The 20,275-nt window shown below is 41.6% G+C and overlaps 1 protein-coding gene across 7 annotated transcripts in view; it reads right to left on the reverse strand.

Annotated features, from left to right (window-relative positions):
- ddx11 (DEAD/H (Asp-Glu-Ala-Asp/His) box helicase 11) overlaps positions 1 to 20,275 on the reverse strand; it is a 72,829-nt gene that overhangs the window by 32,975 nt on the left and 19,579 nt on the right. For all 7 annotated transcript variants that reach the window (XR_009446868.1, XM_048548392.2, XM_048548391.1 and 4 more), the window contains 6 exons: positions 19,268 to 19,420; positions 12,573 to 12,619; positions 9,494 to 9,573; positions 5,337 to 5,381; positions 3,965 to 4,032; positions 243 to 281 (listed from right to left, as the gene is read on the reverse strand). Coding sequence is in view for 6 of the 7 variants with exons in the window: in XM_048548392.2 (XP_048404349.1) it covers positions 243 to 281; positions 3,965 to 4,032; positions 5,337 to 5,381; positions 9,494 to 9,573; positions 12,573 to 12,619; positions 19,268 to 19,420 (432 nt within the window). In the remaining variant the exon portion in view is untranslated. The remainder of the gene's footprint in view (positions 1 to 242; positions 282 to 3,964; positions 4,033 to 5,336; positions 5,382 to 9,493; positions 9,574 to 12,572; positions 12,620 to 19,267; positions 19,421 to 20,275) is intronic.

A 20,275-nucleotide genomic window follows, 5' to 3' on the forward strand; every position in this document is an offset into this window, starting at 1 on the left:
TTTAAAATATTTGACTTAATTCACATTGGTGGGGCTGGCTTTACTGGATAGAGAAAAGCTCCCCCTGTACTCTTCAGAGCAGGTACAGCACAAGTTAGATATAGCTGACATGAGATAATCTAGCCTAGGACCGTAAGTAAAGGATTCTAAGAAAGTGCTACGTCTGACTTTAGCAGGACTAGAGAGATGTTTAAAAAGAGACACTCCAAACTCTAAGAGCTAGGCAATAAACAGGCACTGACCTTTCGACTGAGCATGCTCTTCATATAATAGCGTTGCACCTGGTTAACAAAGAGAGCAAACTGAACAAATACGCAGCAAATTCACATGAACAGCATGTCCAAGATTCATAACAAGGGAGAGGAATGATCTTCAGTTCAGGCAGAGACCTTAGACTCAGCCACCATAAACACACAACGAACCCCCATCCAGCGACTATTTTTTCCTTCCTCACCCAAAACGGCCAATATCTTAGAATCTAACAGGGCAGGAGACCATTTGACCCTTCTCTGAAAGAGGCATCCAATTAATCCAGCCCCCCTGTTCTTTCCCAACAGCAATTCAAACACATGACCAACTCCCTTTCAATACTTTAGGAAGTTTCAAGAAGCATAGAAATTACAGGAGTGAAGTGAAAAAGGAAACTGGCAAAGAAAAAAAAGAGAAGGTAGGAAAAACAAAACTGTCTGATAAAATTAAAAGAAAATCCAAAGATGCTTTATCATACATCAAGTTGGGCCTATCAGGTCTGCAAGATAATGTGTATGAATGTAGAAGAGGTAAGCAGGGATCATGATGAGTATTTATCCTTGTCTTCACAAAGAAGAGGGATGATGCAGACATTACAGTTAAACAGGAGGAGAGTGAACTACTAGATACAATAAGCATAATGAGAAGTACATGAAGGATTGATGTACCCAAAAGAATAAATCAACAAATTTGGAAGAATTGCACCCTCGGCTGTTAAATGAAGCCAGGTACAAAACAGCAGACGCTCTGTGAATCACTTTCCGATTCTCACTAGACACCAGAGGACTGAAGTTTTGCAAACCTTGTATGACTTCAAAATAGATGTGAGGGACTAGCCAAATAATCACAGGCCAGTCAGCCTGACAATGGTGAGCAGATTACTGGAATTAGTATTGAGGCGGAACTAACTATTATTCCGAGATGGTCAGCATGGTTTTGTTAAGAGATGATTGTGTCATACTGACATAATTAAAATTTTTGAAGAAGTAACATGGAGGCTTGTTGAGGTTAGTGCAGTGAATGTTGTCTACATGGATCCATGTAAGGCATCTGACAAGGTTCCACACAGCAGACTTAAGAAAAATTAAAGCCCACAGGATATAAATGGAAATGGGAAGATGGATGCAAATTTGGTTCAGTAATAGAAAACAAAAGATAATGGTCAACAGAAAATTTTGTGCATCATAGAATCCCTGCAGGCCATTCAGCCCATCAAGTCCACATTGACTCTCCAAAGAGCAGCCTAACCAGACCCAACCGCCTTCCCTTTCCGTGTAACTCCACATTTCCTTCAGCTAATCCACCTAGCCTGCATATTATTGAACTGTGGGAGGAAATCAGAGCACCCGACAAAATCAATGACGACACAAGAATATGAATGGAAAGCAGTTTCTGGTCATGTTCCACAGGTTTCAGTTCCTTGTCTCTTGTGATATACATAATGTTTTATACTTCAGTGTGGAGGTATGATTGGGAAATTTTCAAACAACACAAAAACTGGCCAAACACTTGATAGTAAAAAGGATGGCTGTCAATTACAGGATTATATCAACAGTTTACTTGAATAAGTGGCAAAGTGGCAAATAGAATTAAATCCAGGGAAATGAACTTACGTATTTGGAAAGGGCAAACAAAGCAAGGGAATGCATGGTAAACGGGAGGATACTGGCAGGAGTACAGCAAGTGAAACAGCTTAGAATACCTGTCCATAAGTTCCAAAATGGGTAGGGTAAGGTGATAAAGGCAGCTCATGGGATACTTTAGGAGGAGGAATTGAATACAAAAGCAGGGATCTAATGCTGGATGAAGGATAATGCTAATAATGAAGGGTCTAGGCCCGAAACATCAGCTTTTGTGCTCCCGAGATGCTGCTTGGCCTGCTGTGTTCATCCAGCTTCACACTTTATTATCTAATGCTGGAATTAGTTAAGATACTGGTTAGGCCACAGATGGAGTTATGTACAGTTTTGATCAGCACATTAAAGGAAGTACACAATTGCTCTGAAGACAGTATACAGGAGGGTACAAGAACGTTGCTAGAGCATGAAAACTCCAACTATTACCAAAGACTGGATAGGCTTGGGTTGATTTGATTTCCTTACCACAGAAGAAGCTGAGGGATGAATTAATTGAGGCACAGAAATACTGAGGGCTTTGGATAGAGTGGACAGGAAGACTTTTTCTGCTGATGGAGGGGTCAGGTACCAAGGAACACAGATTTAAGGTGATGGGGAAAAGGATTAAATATTCATGAGGAGAAGTTTTTCACCCAAAGGGTGGTGAGTGTCTGGAATTCACTGCCCACTTTGGTGGTTGAGGCAGAAACCTTCAAATTATTTAAAAGGAATCTGGATCGGCACCTCAAGCACTATAACTTGTAAAGGCCAAGGATCAGGTCCTGGAAAGTGGAGTTAGAATGGGTGGCTAGTTCGTTTAGCTGCTGCAGGGTTTAAGAGCCTCTTTCCGTGGTTTCAAGGTATTACTGAATCTGCTTCTATTACTCTGTAAATCTGTAAGCTTTGTAATGTCATTTAAATGGATAAGCAGACAAACTGGAAGTGGGGACAGCTGAGGAATATGGTTCTGTGAGGGAGAAATTCCAACCAATACTGAGAGATGAGGTCCATTTTCAGATCTGATGGACAACAGAAGACCAGCTGATCCACACAGCTCATCTCATACACAGTTGGTGCTGGAGAGAGTTGGCTGTGCCTTCCTACTCAGCAGGTGTATGATAATTTGGGAGGAAAATTTTAGGAGTGAGCAAATTAGATCAATTCAAACAACACTCTGAAACCTAAACAGACCCCCAAGATCAAAGCTAGTCACATCTGGTCAGGATTAGATCCCAACTGATGGTGACAACAAACAAAATCAATCCCAAAGTAAAACGTGACTTGAAAGATGGTAAGATTAATTTTTGCAGTTTGTTACTGTGGTGGTTAATTGCTAAACGTATGAGCTGCCAATGTTCTTTAACAAAAGAGTGCAAGTTTGTTCCACAAAAGGAAGACAGAACAAAGTAAGCAGTAGTTTAGAAAGACCTCATCACCAGCAAAAAGAACAAATCAACCTTTTTCTCCACAAATATGCTTTCTAGATACTCAAACCATGGTAGGGTCACTTCTGTTTTAACTTCAATTTCTTAATTAACTGACTCTTCCCGGCTTTAATGGCCTAAAGACTTCTTTCTAGCTGCAATGATCCAATTTCTTTACAATTCTGACGCCTTGAAACGTCAACAAGAAATACTCTCACAAGCCAAAACCCACTGTGGTTTGCCGGAAATCTCTACGAATTGAAAAAATTCAATTTTCTGAACTGAACTCAATCATTAATGGCCCCTGGCCTGTTTCTTCTTGTCTGACCAAATTTTCACTTGGTAAAGACTTCATCAATTAAGACCGCGGCTATCTGGCTCGAAGCTCACGAGGTCGCACGCTTTCTTGGAAATGATGTTTTAGGTCACTTTTCCAAATTACTTTCTAACCACTTAAAAGATTGTCATTTTCAGAGAACTGAAACTAGAATCCATCTGCCTTCACATTAAAAATCTAAATTCCCAAATTATAAGAATATAATCTTTATCACACCAGTCTCAGGCAGGTTAACAGCAGGGGGCAATTGTCAATATCATCACGAGCAATAAATATGGGGCAGGAGGCACTACATTAAACTGGACCTCCATACTTCAACACACATAAAAGTGACTTACTTTAAATAGGTTGATGTTGTCAAACTGTGCACGAAAGAGGAAATCATTGATTGATTGTAACTCAGTGCCTTTGAAAAATAGACAGAAAAGCAAAAAGGATATTGAAGTCAAGGTGTATTTTCAAAAGAAAAATCAGTAATCTTATGGACTGTCCTACATGTAGAGCTGTAAACAGTACTGTTAAGGTTAAGCTGTCTAATACATATACAAAGAGGAGCCTAACTCTGATAATAAAATGGATCTGCAGCTCAATTTCATTTCTCCATATTTCCTTATTTAATAAGAAATGATCAATCTCTACCTTGGAAGCTCCCTGAACATCTACCCCTGCATTGGGCTAACAGAGTTCCAGATTTCCACACCCTTTACAATGTGGACAAAAGGGTGTTTCCTTATTTCACTCCTAATTGAAATGTTAAATAGGTATATCTTGTTCTGGATTCCTCTAATATATACCCTTTGAAATCAGTTAATCAATCATTTAAAATACCCTTTTCGTAGAATATTCTTTCACAGGAAGGGTGTTGTATGATTTTGATCCAGTTGGACCAAAGGCATGGTAAGATAATTCCAAGTCAGGATTGTGCGCGGCTTGGATGGCAACTTGCAGATAGTGGTGTCCCCACACACCCACTGCTCCTGACCTTCTACTTGGGACAGTTTGTGGATTTGGAAATTTGGTGTCAAATGGAACCTTGATCAGTTGCTCCAGCATGCTTGCTGCTGCCACTGTGCATTGGAGGTGAAGTGAACATTTAATACATGGGTACAGTTCTGATGAAGTGGTCGCCTTAATCCTGGATGTCATCAAGCTTCTCAAGTGTTGCTGGAGCTGAATTCATCTAAGAGGGAAGAATTCCACCATACTCCTGACTTAAGCCTTGGAGATGGTGGACAGTCAATGCAGAGTGAGGGGGTGAGTTACTTGCAGCAGAATTCCTAGATTTTGCCCTGCTCTTGAAACCACTGCATATAAAATGGCTGACCTAGTTCAGTCAATGGTAACCCCCAAGATGTTGATAGGGGTATCCAGTGATGGTAATTCCACTGGATGTCATGGTAATATGTTTAGACTCAGTCTTGGGCACTGCTCAACATTTCAGTGGCTTAAATTTAATACACCTATAGAACATCACTCAGCCTTCTAAACTAAGAAATGCATTGCTCAGATCTTAACAGTTTCCCCAGATAAGGTTGACCAACATTCTGGATCAAATCAAAGTCACCTTTGAGAAAAGCAATTGGCCAGAAGTAGTGATCTGCCTTAAAGCAAGACCAGAAGCACTGTATAACTGAAGGAAGGGCAGACTTTTTATATTCAAAATAAGCAGTTTAGAAAATTCCGTTGTGTTCAAAGTGGTCAGTCACCTACCACCCTGAAAAATCTTCTGCGTGTTCGGATTTTGTCCAACCTTCCCTGATTAATCACAAAATAAGAGAATTACTAAAAAGATCAAGCCCATAAAGGAAATACAAACATTTAAAAAGTGGACTATAAAGGCAGGAACCCAAATATTCAGTGGTTGGGATTCTGGGTAAATTATAAAGCTAACGGAGTGTAGGTCTCCTTCCCTGTTGGCTGGGGGGCCTTATGTAAAGTGAGTTTGGATAATCCCAACCCAAAAACTAGAAGGCATAGGCTCAAACTGACTACTATACCTTAAATTAAGCCTAACTAGTGATAAAAATCTATTATATTTCTAACGTTTATGCGATTTCTCTCTGCACAGATGGTACCAGACCTGCTGAGTTTCTCCAACATTTTCTGTTTCTATTTCAACAGCAAACAGCAGCATTTTTCTCTGGAACTGGCCTAGGATCCCCGAAGACGGCAATATTGCAGGAGGGAGCATACAGACATTCATACAAACTAAGAGCAAGAGGCCATTCACAAAGAACATGGCTGATCTGACTGTCATCGCAAGTTCACATCTCACCTGTTCTTGAGAACCTTTCAACCCCTTGTTTAATTTTAACAAGAATCTACCTTCCTCTGCCTTAAAAATATCCAAGGACTCTGCTTCCAGCACCTCTTCAAGAAGAGAGCTGCAAAGGCTCATGTCCTTCAGAAAAAGTCCAATTTTTAATGTTTTAAATGGGTAACTGATTTTCAAACAGTGACTCCTAGCTCTAGATTCTTGCATAAAAGGGAATATTCTCTCCACGTTTAACCTTCTAAACTCCAGTGGAGACAATCTTTTCACATGAGATAAACCTCCTGTTCCAGGTATGAGTTTGGCAAACCTTCTCTTGTTTGTTTCCAGTACACTTACATCCTTTCGTAAATCAGGAGGCCAATATTGTGCACTGTACTCCAGATGTAATCTCATTAGTACCCTGTATAACTGAAGCATAACCTTGTTACTTTTGTAGTCAATTCTCATGTTAAGCAATAACATTCCACCAGCAGTCTTATTACTGCCACTACTTCATAGCAGCTTTTTACGGTTCATGCACAAGGGCATCCAGATTCCTCTTCATCTCAAGTGTGTACAACCTCTCACCATTTAGATGTTCTTTGTCATTCTTCCTCCCAAAATGGATACTCAATTTGCCACACACTTGCCTGATCACATTACCCATTCATATTTTCATCAGCTCCTTATGTCCTCTTCGAACTTAATTTGCTGTCTTTGTGTCCTCACCAAATTTGACAATTATACTTTCTGTCACTTCCTCTAAGTTGTTTGCATAAGTTGTAAACAGTTGAGATCCCAGCACTGATCTTTATGGCACACTACTCATTACATGTTGCCAACCTACAAAAGATCCATTGTGTGAACTCTCTGCTTCCTGTTAGCCAGTCAATTTTGTAACTATGTCCACATGCCACATCTATGAGCTTTTATTTTCCATCTCAAAAGCTTTCTGGATATCTAAGGACAGTAATCCACTAGTTACTCTTTAGCCACAGTACATGTTACCTCCTCAAATAGCTCCAATAGAGTGGTCAAACATCATTTGGCTTTCACAAAATCATGCTGACTCTGGCTGATCACCTTATCCAAATGCCCTACTGCATCTTCTTTAACAAGTGGTTCTACCATCTTCCCTGTGATAGATGTCAAGCTAACTGGCCTGTTCTTTGCTGCTTTCTGTCTCACTCCCCTTTTGAATAAAGAATTACATTTGCTACCTTCCAATTTAACGGGATCACCTTAAAACCAAGGGAGTTTTGGAAAATCAAAACTGAAAGGACTGTAGATGCTGGAAATCAGAAACAAGAACTGAAATTGATGAAAAAACTGCCAGCAAGTCTTGCAGCATCTGTGGAGAGAAAGCAGATTTAATGTTTTGGGTCAAGCATCTCACTAGTCACTTCTTTTAAGACCCTTGGATTCAGTTCACGAAGACCCAGGCACTTGTCAGCTGCAGTTCCAACGATTTACATAGCATCACGTCTATGGTCGCAGAATCGTACAGGACTATAGAGGCTCTTCAACTGGTCCTTCAACTCTGCACTGTCCAATCTACTCCATCCCACTTTCCAGCACTTGTCCACAAACATTTTAAAGGTTATCAAGTTTCCTGTCTCTACTACTCTTCCAGACAGTGCATTCTAGATTCCCACCACTCACCAGATGAGATTATTTTTCCTCAAATCCTCTCTGAAACTCCTGCCTATCACTTTAACATTATTCCCTCTTGTTACTGACCCTTCACTATGGGGAATAGATGCTTCATATCCACCCTGACCAAACTGTCAATGTTATACAATCATGTTCCCCCCTCTGCTCGAAAGAAAACAACCCAAGCTCATCCAGTTTCTTTTAAGCTCCAACGTAATCTATCTGTTCTTATAATCAGTGTCACAACTAATGAAGGCAGACGTCCCATAATGACCCCAATAATCTGTCTTACTACTATCTAGGATCTATGAACAAACACACAATGATCCCTCCAATCCTGAGCTTCCTAGTCTTCTGCCATTCATTGAGTACTCCCTTGTCTTGTTACTTCTTCCAAAGCACATCACCTCACAGTTATCAGGGTTAAATTCCATCTGCCACTGAACTGACTGTGATGTGAATTTTTTTTTTGAGCTCCTTACTCCCTTCTATTATTATCAGTTTTATTTCTGATTCTCGGGAATGTTACTTGTGTTTTCTGTAAAATACCTGCTAAATTCATCTGCCTTTAACTTATTTCCCTTATTAATTCTCCAGTCTCACTTTCTATGGGACCAACCTCACTTTGCAACTCCTCTTCTTTAAATAGAACATAGAATAGCACAGCACAGTACAGGCCATTCGGCCCACAATGTTGTGCCAAACTTTTACCCTAAACCTAAGGCCTATCTAATCTCCACCACTACCTTATACTAATCATCCATATGCCTACCTAATTGCCACTTAAATGCCCCTAATGAGGCCATCTCCACTACCCTCTCCAGCAATGCATTCCATGTCCCGACCACACTCTGAGTAAAGAACCTATCTCTGACATTGCCTCTATATCTACCTCCACTCACTTTAAAACTATGCCCTCTAGTAATAGCTACTTCCACACTAGGAAAAAGTTGCTGGCTGTCTCCTCTATCTATACCTCTAATCATTTTGTACACTTCTCTCAAATCACCTCTCATCCTTCGTTGTTCTAAAGAGAAAAGCCCTAGCGCTCTCAACCTTTCCTCGTAAGACCTTCCCTCCATTCCAGGCAATATCCTGGTAAATCTCCTTTGCACCTTTTCCAATGCTTCCACATCTTTGCTGTAATGAGGTGGCCAGAACTGGACACAATACTCCAGATGTGAACGAACCAGGTTTTTGTATAACTGGAGCATAACTTCATGGCTCCTGAACCTAATCCCTCTATTAATGAAAGCTAACACACCATACGCATTCTTAACAACTCTATCGACCTGGGCGGCAGCTCTCAGGGAACCGTGAACATGAACCCCAAGATCCCTCTGCTCCTTCACACTGCCAAGAATCTTTCTGTTAACCCTGTATTCTGCTTTCAAGTTTGTCCTTCCAAAATGAATCATCTCACACTTTGCAGGGTTAAACTCCATCTGCCACTTCTCAGCCCAGCTCTGCATTCTATCAACGTCCCTTTGTAACCTAGAACAGCCCTCTGCACTGTCCACAATGTGATCCACCTTCGTATCATAAATATTTTTTAATATTCTGTCCTATCTCTTGACGTGCAACCTGTCTTTGCACAATTATATATATTTTTCTTTCATTCTGATTGTAATCTTTAGCATCCCTAGTTAACCACAGATGATGGGTCCATCCCTTGAAATGCTTCTTAGTCTCCTTAGTTGGACAGGTTCTTAAACAGTGCAGTGGGAGCTTTAATCTGTATCTAGCCCCATGCTGTGATTGCTCTGGGCAGAGTACATGGCTTTTTTTCCCCTGATGTGTCAATGTGTACTTTATTTGCCTTCACTATCCTGAATTATCACCCTGGGAGGCTGAAATAGAAAATGATCCAGTCCCCAGGAGTAATTTCCCTCATACTGATGTGTGCAAATCCAACAAAAGAAAATGTTTAAACCAAAGAAAAAGTACACAGAATGCTCACCTCCTAAAATGTGGACAAGTTTAGCAAGGATGTAAAGGATCTGTTTGACGTACATCAGATTTTTTGCTTTCAGTCTACTTCTGTGTGTCAGAAGAAAAACATGTTGTCAGGGCCAGAACAGTATTTCACAATGATTCCCAAGGACTAATTTCACTGGAGACAACAGGATGCTGGAACCATAATGTGAAAAGTATCTCTATTGAAAATAACTGAAAGGGATAAATACTTGTTAGGCTAGAATGTTCATGGGGCGTTGGATAGAAACTGGGTGAAAACAGTCCAGGCAGCAGTGCTACAGTCCCTATTCATCCCGATGACAATAGACAGAAAACTAAAGCAGAGTAGACACTAAATTTGCTGGGAAAAGAGAGTATAAAGACTTCAACATGAAGGGAGTTAGGCGCATCCAAAGCTAAGCAAATCAGGAAAGAATGCTGGAAAGCACAGCACACCACAGAAGGTATAAAAACAGGTAAAAGTGAAAAGAAGGACAACAAACAGCAGAGGCTAAAACAGAAGTTGCTGGAAAATCTCAGTATGACTGGAAGCATCTGTAAAGAGAAATCAAAGTTAGCATTCCAGGTCCGGTAAACCTTCCTCAAAACTCCGAAGGGACACCCGACCTGGAATGTTAACTTTGATTTCTCTTCACAGATGCTCCCAGACCTGCTGAGCTAATCTAGCAACTTCTGTTTTTGTTTCTGATTTACAGCAATCACAGCTCTTTTGGTTTTTAACCAGCAGAGGCTGTCATTTTTGTGTTTTTAGCCTCTTCTCTTAGAAATCAAAGAGAAGCAGCAGGAAGAAATAGGTTGTCAGGTCACATTACCAGCATCCAACACCCACATGATATTCGGCCCATTGAGTCCACACTGACCCTTCGAACAGCATCCCACCCAGGCCCACACCCAACCCTATCACGATTACCCCACATTTCCTGTGGCTAATCACCTAACCTACACAATCCTGGACATTATGAGCAATTTAGCATGGCCAAGCCACTTAGCCTGCACATCTTTGGACTGTGGGAGGAAGCTGGAGCACCCGGAGGAAACCCATGCAGATACAGGAAAAATATGCAAACTCCACACAGACAGACAGTCGCTTGAGGGGGGAATTGAACCTGGGTTCCTGGCACTGAGGCAGCAGTGCTAACCACTGAGCCACCATAACACTCCTGGGCTGTGGAGCCATATCCCTTAGAATCAAGAATTCTGAACATTCATCCAGAATTCAGATTTTGAGCCCTTATATTTACCAACAGTTTTTTGGAGTTGGGTTTAAACACTTTCATTCCTGGCACAGATACAGCAATGCTACTCCTCTGTAAAGTCCTCATTAGGTTGGAACTGGTGCATAACAGCAAAGTAGATCTCACGCTAAAACTGCACAATACCCTGGTCAGCTACTAGCTTGGAGGCCAAACATGAACTCAGCAAGAAAGTCATATTCAGGGCTGAGGCTTCCACCAACACGACATTAGCTTCAAATGAAACTTTCAAATGTTATGAAGTCAGTTTTAAAGAAACACTCTACGCCTCTCTTTCTAAGGGTCATTCCACAAGGTCAGATAATGTGTAGTGAAACAAGTGGCCACTCGTTCATGTGAATGCAAAAATTGAGTCATCAGTGGCCTACCTTTCACCAGCAAGTCTAACTTGTCTTTCCATTCTGCCCCCACTGACCCCATCCACAAACAGATGGCAGTGGACAGTTAACTACAAACTGGATAAGTTGGCTGCTTTCTGTCCCCTCCTCTCTGTGCAAGGAGAGACCAGTTAAGGTGGTCAACTAATTCAGCAGAGAGCAAGGATCAAACTGGGAGCCTCAGTGTGACCATAAAATGAAGGAGAAGTATGCCATTCAACCCATTGAGTTGCTCTGTCATTCAATGAGGCTGTGGTTGATCTGATAATCCTCAACTCCACTTTCCCATGACTTTACTGATTCAAAATCTGTTCATCTTAGCTTTGAATACATTTAATGACCCAGCCTCAAATGCCCTCTGTGGTAACAAACTCCACATTTACAATGCACTGAGAGAAGAAATTTTAGTTGGAGTGGACTGGAAAAGGTTTAGCAGCAAAGACAGCTGAGGAACAAATGCAGAAATTTAAGAAAACTGTCTTGGTGCACAGTAAAGATATGTGTCAAGTGTCAAGGAAGGATTCTAGAATAAGCTAACCACAGCTATCCAGAAAAGTTAAGGATAGCATCAAATTTAAAGATAAAAAAGCATGCAATATGGCAAAGATTAGTAGTCAGCCAGAGGGTTGACAAAGTCTAGAAATCCAACAAACAAAAAGTGAGATAGTAAAATTTGAGGGTGAATTTGCAGGTAATATCAAGATGGGTGGGTGGCTCTATCAATATGCATTTAGTAAGTACAGTTATACAGCATGGAAACCGGCTCTTCAGTACAACCAGTCCACACTGGGCATATTCTCAAACTAAACTAGTCCCACTTGTCTGTGTTTGGCCTATATCCCTCCCAGCATTTCCTATTCATGCACTTATCCAAACATCTTTTAAACATTGCAAATATACCTGCATCCACCATTTCATCTGGAAGTTCATTTCACACACAAACCACTCTGTTCAAACAAAAAGTTGCCCCTTGTGTATTTTAAAAAAAAACTTTCCCCTCGCACCTTAAAAATATGCTCCCTAGTTTTCCCCACACCCCAGGGAAAAGACCCTTGTCATTCACTTTTACCTATGCCCCTCACAATTTTATAAGCCTCTATAAGGTCAGCCCTCAACCTCCTATGGTTTGCTAAAACAAGTCCCAGCCTACTTTATATCTCAAACCCTCCAATCACGGCAACATCCTGACAAATCTTTTCTGGACCCTCTCCAGTTTAATAATATCCTTCCTATAACAGGGAGGTCAAAACTGTACACAATACTCCAGAAGAGGCCTTACCAATGTCCTGTACAACCTCAACATGACATCCCAAATCCTATGCTCAAAAGGTCTGAGCAATGAAGGCCAGCATACTAGACTGTCACCATCCTTCGACACTATTCACAGGCCATAATGGAGGAGACAGAGCTGTCGCTGGTAAAAGGGCCTTACCTGTACCGCTCCATGTACTGAGAGAGTTGAGAGTGAGCACAACACAGCTGAAAAGCAAAAAGACAGAACAAAACTTAATGAACAAAGATCCCACACCCACATTTATTAAACCCCTCTTCAATGACATTTACAAACAAAACAGCCAGGCACCAAGCGTAGGTTACAAGCTCCTGCACAGGGTTGAAGTGGAATCTGATTAATAGGTGTCTGTCACAGCTCGACTGGGGGTGTAGGGGTGGATCTCTCACCTCAGGAGGCTGCATTCACTCAAAACCAGAGCATGTCATTTAAGCCGATATTCTCAGGGTAGTATAGTACTGCCATTTATTGTCCGACGTACCCAAAGACCAGGTTCCCTTCGAGGATAAATGTAAAATGCCTGTCAGTCAGATTGCTCTTCTGAACAGTGATCCTCTGAACTTTCCTCCACTTTCCTGCTGTCCCTTCCCCCTGTGGTTAAGCCAAGAAATTAGAACAACTCATATTCTTACATTTTAGAAATAGTAAACCCACAGATTGTTGCAATCTTCATTATCTCTTCATTCTTTGCAGTCTTTCAAGCATTGTATCCATAGAACCACCCTCCCCAAAACTTCATTCCCTATTCCTGGACATGTCCTATCCTACTGCAAGACAGACTCACCACAGGCAGGTGCACTGCAGCAGCTGCGTATTGTAATGCAGTTGAGAGGGAGTGGTTCTCGGAGCCCTCAGCACTGACATCAGACCCCAGAGGTCTCACGACAGGAGGTCAAATAAAAGCAAGGAAGCCACCTGCTGATTACCACCTAGCACCCTGTCAGTAGATGAATCAGCACTTCTCCATGTTGAAAAGGTCACCTAGGATCCCCAGCCAGGCCACCAAGAATAACTTGGTCACAGCACTACTGAACGAGTTGGTCAAGTCCTAGAGGGCATAGTTGCTAGATGGGCCTGTGACAGGTGGTGAGGGAACAAGGAGGGAAAAACAGACTGCTGAGGGCACTGTCAGGTATATCTGTTGCAGGTCATTCTGCTTGCTTCTCCTGCCAGTAACTATCACAAAGCACACAGAATACTTTCCATCATCCTGTGTGGTATAAACCACACTAAATGGAATAAGTTCAGATCAAATCGAGCAGCTTAAAAATGGGCATCCATGTGGCACTGTGGGTCATCAGCAGCAGAATTTTATTCAACCACGATATGTAACCTCATAGACTGGCATATCCCCTAAGTTTACTGATTCATTAATGAATGCAAAGTGTAACAGAAGCAGCATCGGGCATATCTGAAAATGGCTGCCAACCTGATATTGTTACAAAGAACAGCAGAAACAGCATGTGATAGACAAAGCTAAACAATCCCACAATAACAAATCTAAGTCCTGCAGTCCCAGCAGATGTAATCATGAATGACGGTGTACAATTAAACATGAACCAGAGAAATCCCTGAATGATCGTGGGAGCTAGCATGCTGTGCAAAAAACAAGGTTGAAGCATTTGTGTCAACCTTCAGTCAGAAATGTGGAGTGGTTGATCCACCTTGGCCTCTTTCTAAGGCACCCAGCATCACAGATGCCAGTCTTCAGCCAATTCAAATCATTCTGCGAGGTATCGAGAAACACTCGGGAGGCACTAGATACTCCAAAAGCCACGGGCCCTGACGGCATTCTGGCAATCGTCCTTATGGCATGTGCCAAGGACAAGCTACTGCCCTATCCAATGCAGCCACAACACTGGTGATTACCCACCAATGCAGAATATTGACCAGGTATAACTGGTGCACAAAGAACAAATCCGTAAGACCATAAAACATAGGAGTGGAAATAAGGCCATTCGGCCCATCAAGTCCACTCCACCATTTAAATCGTTGCTGATGGGCATTTCAACTCCACTTCCCTGCACTCTCCCCCGTAGCCCTTGATTCCTTGTGAGATCAAAAATTTATCGATCTCTGCCTTGAAGGCATTTAACGTCCTGGCCTCCACTGCACTCCGTGGCAATGAATTCCACAAGCCCACCACTCTGGCTGAAGAAATGTCTCCTTATTTCTGTTTTAAATTTACCCCCTCTAATTTTAAGGCTGCGCCCACGGGCCCTAGTCTCCCCACATAACAGAAACAACTTCCCAGCGTCCGCCCTTTCTAAGCCATATATTATCTTGTAAGTTTCTGTTAGATCGCCCCTTAACCTTCTAAACTCTAATGAGCACAATCCCAGGATCCTTAGCCGTTCATCATACGTTAAACCTACCATTCCAGGGATCATCCGTGTGAATCTCCGCTGGACACACTTCAGGGCCCAGTACATCCTTCCTGAGGTGTGGAGCCCAAAATTGGACACAGTATTCTAAATGGGGCCTAACTAGAGCCTTTTAAAGCCTCAGAAGCACATCGCTGCTTTTATATTCCAACCCTCTTGAGATAAACAACAACATTACATTCACTTTCTTAATCACGGACTCTACCTGCAAGTTAACTTTTAGAGAATCCTGGACCAACACTCCCAGATCCCTTTGTACTTCTGCTTTACGAATTTTCTCACCGTTTAGAAAATAGTCCATGCCTGTATTCTTTTTTCCAAAGTGCAAAACCTCACATTTGCAGCATGGCTAATTACAGTCCCATAAGTTTATTCTCAATCATTAGCAAAGTGATGGTTGGATCAAATAGCGTTTAATCACCAGGAACTTGCTCAACGATTCTCAATTTGGTTCCGTCAGGGTGACTCAATTCCAGGCCTCATTACAACTTTGGTCCAGTAACGGACAAAAACAAACTTAATTTACAAGCCACACTGTCAAGATTTATGATAGTGCCTCCAAGATCCATGACCTCTGCCACTAAGAAGAAGATGGATAACAAGTATGTGGGACCATCACTATTGGCCTGTTCCCCTCCAATCCACATACCACACTCACTTGGAAAATACATACGGCACAGACTACATCAGTTCAAGGCAGCAGTTTATCATCATCTCCTCAAGGAAGTCTACAGCTTTGTAATAAATGCTAGCCTTGTCAGCACTGTCCATATCCCATGCATGAATTAAAACGATTTCCGTATTCTCTATAAACTATAAATGTTAAAGCATGAGATTGTCATGCCCTAATTATAGTTTAATCTATATTATTCTTCTTAGATACTAATGAATCACGCACTCAGAAGTTTAATAAAAGGTTACAGTCTTAAACTGCTGCATTGCTGCTGCCTGTTCCAAAAGGCTAATACCTCCCCCTGCTGGCTCAAATCTCAAATTCTATTCCTTGAACACATCCGAGTACAACAAACGACTAAAATATGGGAATCTGCAACACAACCTTTTGCTTAGGTAGAGTATGAAGTCTTTGCAAAGGGCATCAGATAGCTGTTTAGGAAAGGATGCAGGGAGTCCTGTTGAGGTTGTACAGGGCATTAGTGAGGTCTCTTCTAGAGTACCTTGGACAGTTTTGGTCACCTTGTCATAGGAAGCATATTATTAAATTGGAAAGGGTTCAGAAAAGATTTACCAGAATGTTGCCAGGAATAGAAGGTTTGAGTTATAAAAACAGACTGGATAGGCTGAAACTTTTTTCCACTGGAGCGTAGGAGGTTGAGGGGTGATCTTATTAAGGTTTATAAAATAATGACAAACATGGATAAGTTGAATAGCAAGGTCTTTTCACTAGAGTGGAGGAGTTCAAATTAGCGGTGAGAGGAGCTAGTTTTGAAACGGACATGAGGGGCAACTTTTTTTCAAAACAGTGTGGTTCATGTATGAAGTGAGCTGCCGGAGTAAGTGGTGCAACATTACCGTTACACTGTGTAAAAGGCATTTGGATAAATACTTGAATAGGAAAAGTTTGGGGGGGGGGGATTATGGGCCAAATCCAGGCAACTGGGACTAGTTCAGTTTGGGAACATGGTATGGACTGTTGGGCAGAAGGGACTGTTTCCATGTTGAATGACTCTATAAAAGGCACTAAATAGATGCATTTCCATCCCTAATGGGCTTCGTCATAAAATAAATAAAATGGGCAGCTGCTTTCTGCTCATGGTTAAAACATGTTCGCCTCAAGGGCTCAGTCAGCAAAGACACCGTCCTGTTCTGCAGTCACTCAGATAGTAATCCAAGACTCAGGGCAATGCCTGACCTATGCCAATTTCAGCGATCTCAACCAGACCAGCATTGGGACCTCATACGGAGTCTCAGCAACACAGGAGACAGGCAAGTAGCAGCAGTGTCAAAGTATTCATATTCAAGAGGCCCAGGATAAAGTTCTAGGTACATGGGTTTGAATACCATCACAGCAGATACTGGAAATGAAGTGTACGAATAGCAGGAGCCAGATGTAAGGGATCAAAGATTCGAGGTAGATAGCAGGAGGACTGGCCACGATCATATCGAATTGTAGAGCAGGCTCGAAGGGACAAATGATCTGCAAAGCTGTTATTTTCTGTTTCTATACTTCTAGTGAATATTAAATTCAATCCACCCAACAAGTACTTAAAAATAACATAACTTTATGGGGAGTAATTAATCCTGTACAGGAAGGGGTTTGTTTTGGGGATTGTTGTCAGGGGTATAAATAGCCTTCTGCGTAGCTATAACTGGGAATTTGGTCAACTGTGTTTCCTGGCCAGTACAAGAGTTAAAGATACCCCTTGAAGATGAAGAGCAATTTCAATACCAAATGTTTGCGGGGGGAGGATACAGTCCAGAATTGTGGTCCATATAGGAATAGTGACATGGATAAAATGACGTTCTGTTGAGGGTTTTTGAGTCCCGATTGATGAGCAGAACCTTAAGAATGCCTGGACTACTTCCTTAACTGCACAAATTGCAAGAGTCAAAGAACTAAGATGTTGAGTGCATTGCCGCAGAGAGAGGGGCTTCTATTCATGGGGAGCTGGCACTTTAACCAGGTGAAGATGGAGTTGTTCTACTGCGATAGACTCGACTTAAACCAGGCAGCAAATTAATAGCGCTTATAAGGCTTTAAAGGAAAAACGTAGGAGAAAACAAATTTCTAAGTCTAAAGGAAAAGGCCATATAAGTGTAGTAAATTTGGTGAACATAAACAGTGTGACAGGAAGAGGCAAAGTGTTTAACCATAACAGTGCAGTAAATAAGATCAAAACAGGGAAAATGAGCAAAATATGGAACATTAAAAGGTGCTTTATCAGAATGCATCTGAAAGTATTTTGTAACAAGATTGATGGCACAAAAAAGATAATTGAGATTTGTCTAACAGCCACCACAGAGGTTATAGTAACCAAATTTGGGAATTACATACTGCAGAGTGCTTGACACTTCAAAAAGACAGACAAAATAGAAACAGTGGAATGGGAGGCACTGACGGTAGGACCAAGTAATGGTTGTCTCAAGAGAATATGAAGTAGGATGAATGAGTGAAGATAAAGAGGAAGAAGTGGTTTATCATGCCCCCCGCCCCCATACGTCTCAACTTTAAAATTATCTTTTTTTATTTTTCAAATCCTCCATGGCCTCCTTCCTACATCCCTAGACACATAAGCAGTATGGTGTACAGCATTGGTCTCCTCAGTAAAGGAAGGATATAAATGCATTATAAAGAATTCAGAACGTTTACCAGACTAACACTGGAATGTACAGGATATTTTTAAGAAAAATTAAACAGGTTAAGCTTGTATCAACTGAAGTTCAGAAGATTAAGAAACAACTTGGCTGGAACATGCAAAATTGAGGGGTCTTGACATGCTACGTTGGGAAGGGACGATTCATCTCAGGAGAACTAGGGAATCACTGCCCCAAAATAAGGGGCTGCCTATTTAACACAGGAGCAGCAATTCTCTCTCAAAGGATCATACGTTTTTGGAATTTTTCCTCAAAAGGTAGTTGAAGCAGCATTCTTGAATCTTTTTAAGGCAGAGAGAGGAACCCACAATGGTAACATTATTGAATGTCAAGGGACGATTCACACGTGTTGGATTTGATCTTTTCCCAGCTTTTGTGTGGCACAAATATTATTTGCCACTCGTCAAACCAAATCTATAAATTGTTCAGGTTTTGCAGTGTTCGGATACGGCCTGCTTCAATATCTGAAAAGTTGCAAACAGTGCTGAACATTCGGTGAACATGCGCACTTCTGACCCTATGATGGAGGGAAGGTGGTCATCAAGGATGGGTGGGAATGTGAAGTAATTAGACCAGCCATTCTCTTATTTACTAGCAGAGCAAATAAGAGGGGTTAATGGCCTACTTTCTGCTCCTAATTCATCTATTAGTATGTAGATTGAAAGCTTAAAATTACAAAGCAGAATCTCAAGATAAATGCTCGCTCATTTATAACTGAGGAGAAGATTTCTTTTTAAACATAGAGGGTCATGAAATTTTAGCATTCTTTCACAAATAGCTGTGAATGCCCATCTGCGTGTATTCAAGTCGAAGATCAGCAATGTTAGGTCTCTAAGAGAATCAGGGAATATGGGAATTAGCTGTGCAAATGAAGTCAGGTGGATGGTTAGGTATGATCTTCCTGAACATGGAACAAATGCAAAGCGTTGCACAGCACATTCCTGCTCTTAACTATGATGTTAAAAAATTGCAGAACAAAGGAGATTGAAATTATTTGCATGACCCTTCCAAAAACAGCACAGGTACAGTGGGGTGAGAGGTCTGGTTCATAAAATAAATGATTCCGCTATACATCATGCTACAAACAACTTTATATGACCACAATGACGTGGTACCCACCTGTGACCCCGTCACCTTGTAGCTGTGAATGCCAGTGATGGTATCGATCAGGTTGTGTGCCTCGTCAATCACCAACACTTGCCCCCTTAGTTTGATGCCAGATGCCTGCCTGGTCGAACTGTGCAGCAGCGTCTGATATGGCATCACCACCAGCTGTCAGGAGTAGAGGGAACCCATGAAAACCAGCACGAGGGGAAAGGCAGAACCATGTTCATTCAGTTTACAGTGCAATCCCTGCAAAGTACAGGGGATCCAATCATCTTTACACAGCCTGTAAAATCCAAAGGAAACACATTCCTGATTCACAGCAAAGTATTCCTTTGTACATTAACATGGGGGATGTCCTTAGAATGGTGAAAACTGAAGTTTTGTGGTATCAGATTTATCAAGGTGAAGAAATATTCTCCTAAACACCAGTCATACCACTCTCACCATCAACAAATAACATGGCCCTTCTCAGTATTGAGCACCAGTAGGAGGCAGCCACTGTTGACAGCACAGAATTCCTTCTGGGCGGAAAACTCAGACATATATCATTATCTTGGTAGTACCACAACTGACTGGCCAAATCATAAGATACAGCCTGACAAGGGCTGTGGCAAGCAATTGGAAACCATTACAAGGAAGAAATCTGTTTGCCCTCATTCTTACCAACTCACATCTGGCTCAAACCACGACACAACTTCTGTGGAGACAAACCCTCCTCTCCAACAGTAGCAATAAGCTGAGCAGGATAAACTAAAGGCGAAATCCAGGGGCAGAAAACTGAACATTTATGAAGTGCGCAAAGGCATCGTACATAAGAAAAAAAAATAGAAGAATAAGAATGAAAACTCTCCTGGCACTATGTCGAATTATTCGATTTATAATCATCTTCAGTTGCTTTATCAATGACCGTTCGTCCATCATAAGATCAGAACACGGACTACGGTGTTCAACTCCAATTACAAAGCCCCAGACAACAGATTAAAAACCACATCCATCAACAAACTCACGCTTAGGCAGACA

This window comes from Stegostoma tigrinum, chromosome 18, assembly GCF_030684315.1.
Source record: "Stegostoma tigrinum isolate sSteTig4 chromosome 18, sSteTig4.hap1, whole genome shotgun sequence".
Classification (NCBI taxonomy): Eukaryota; Metazoa; Chordata; class Chondrichthyes; order Orectolobiformes; family Stegostomatidae; genus Stegostoma; species Stegostoma tigrinum.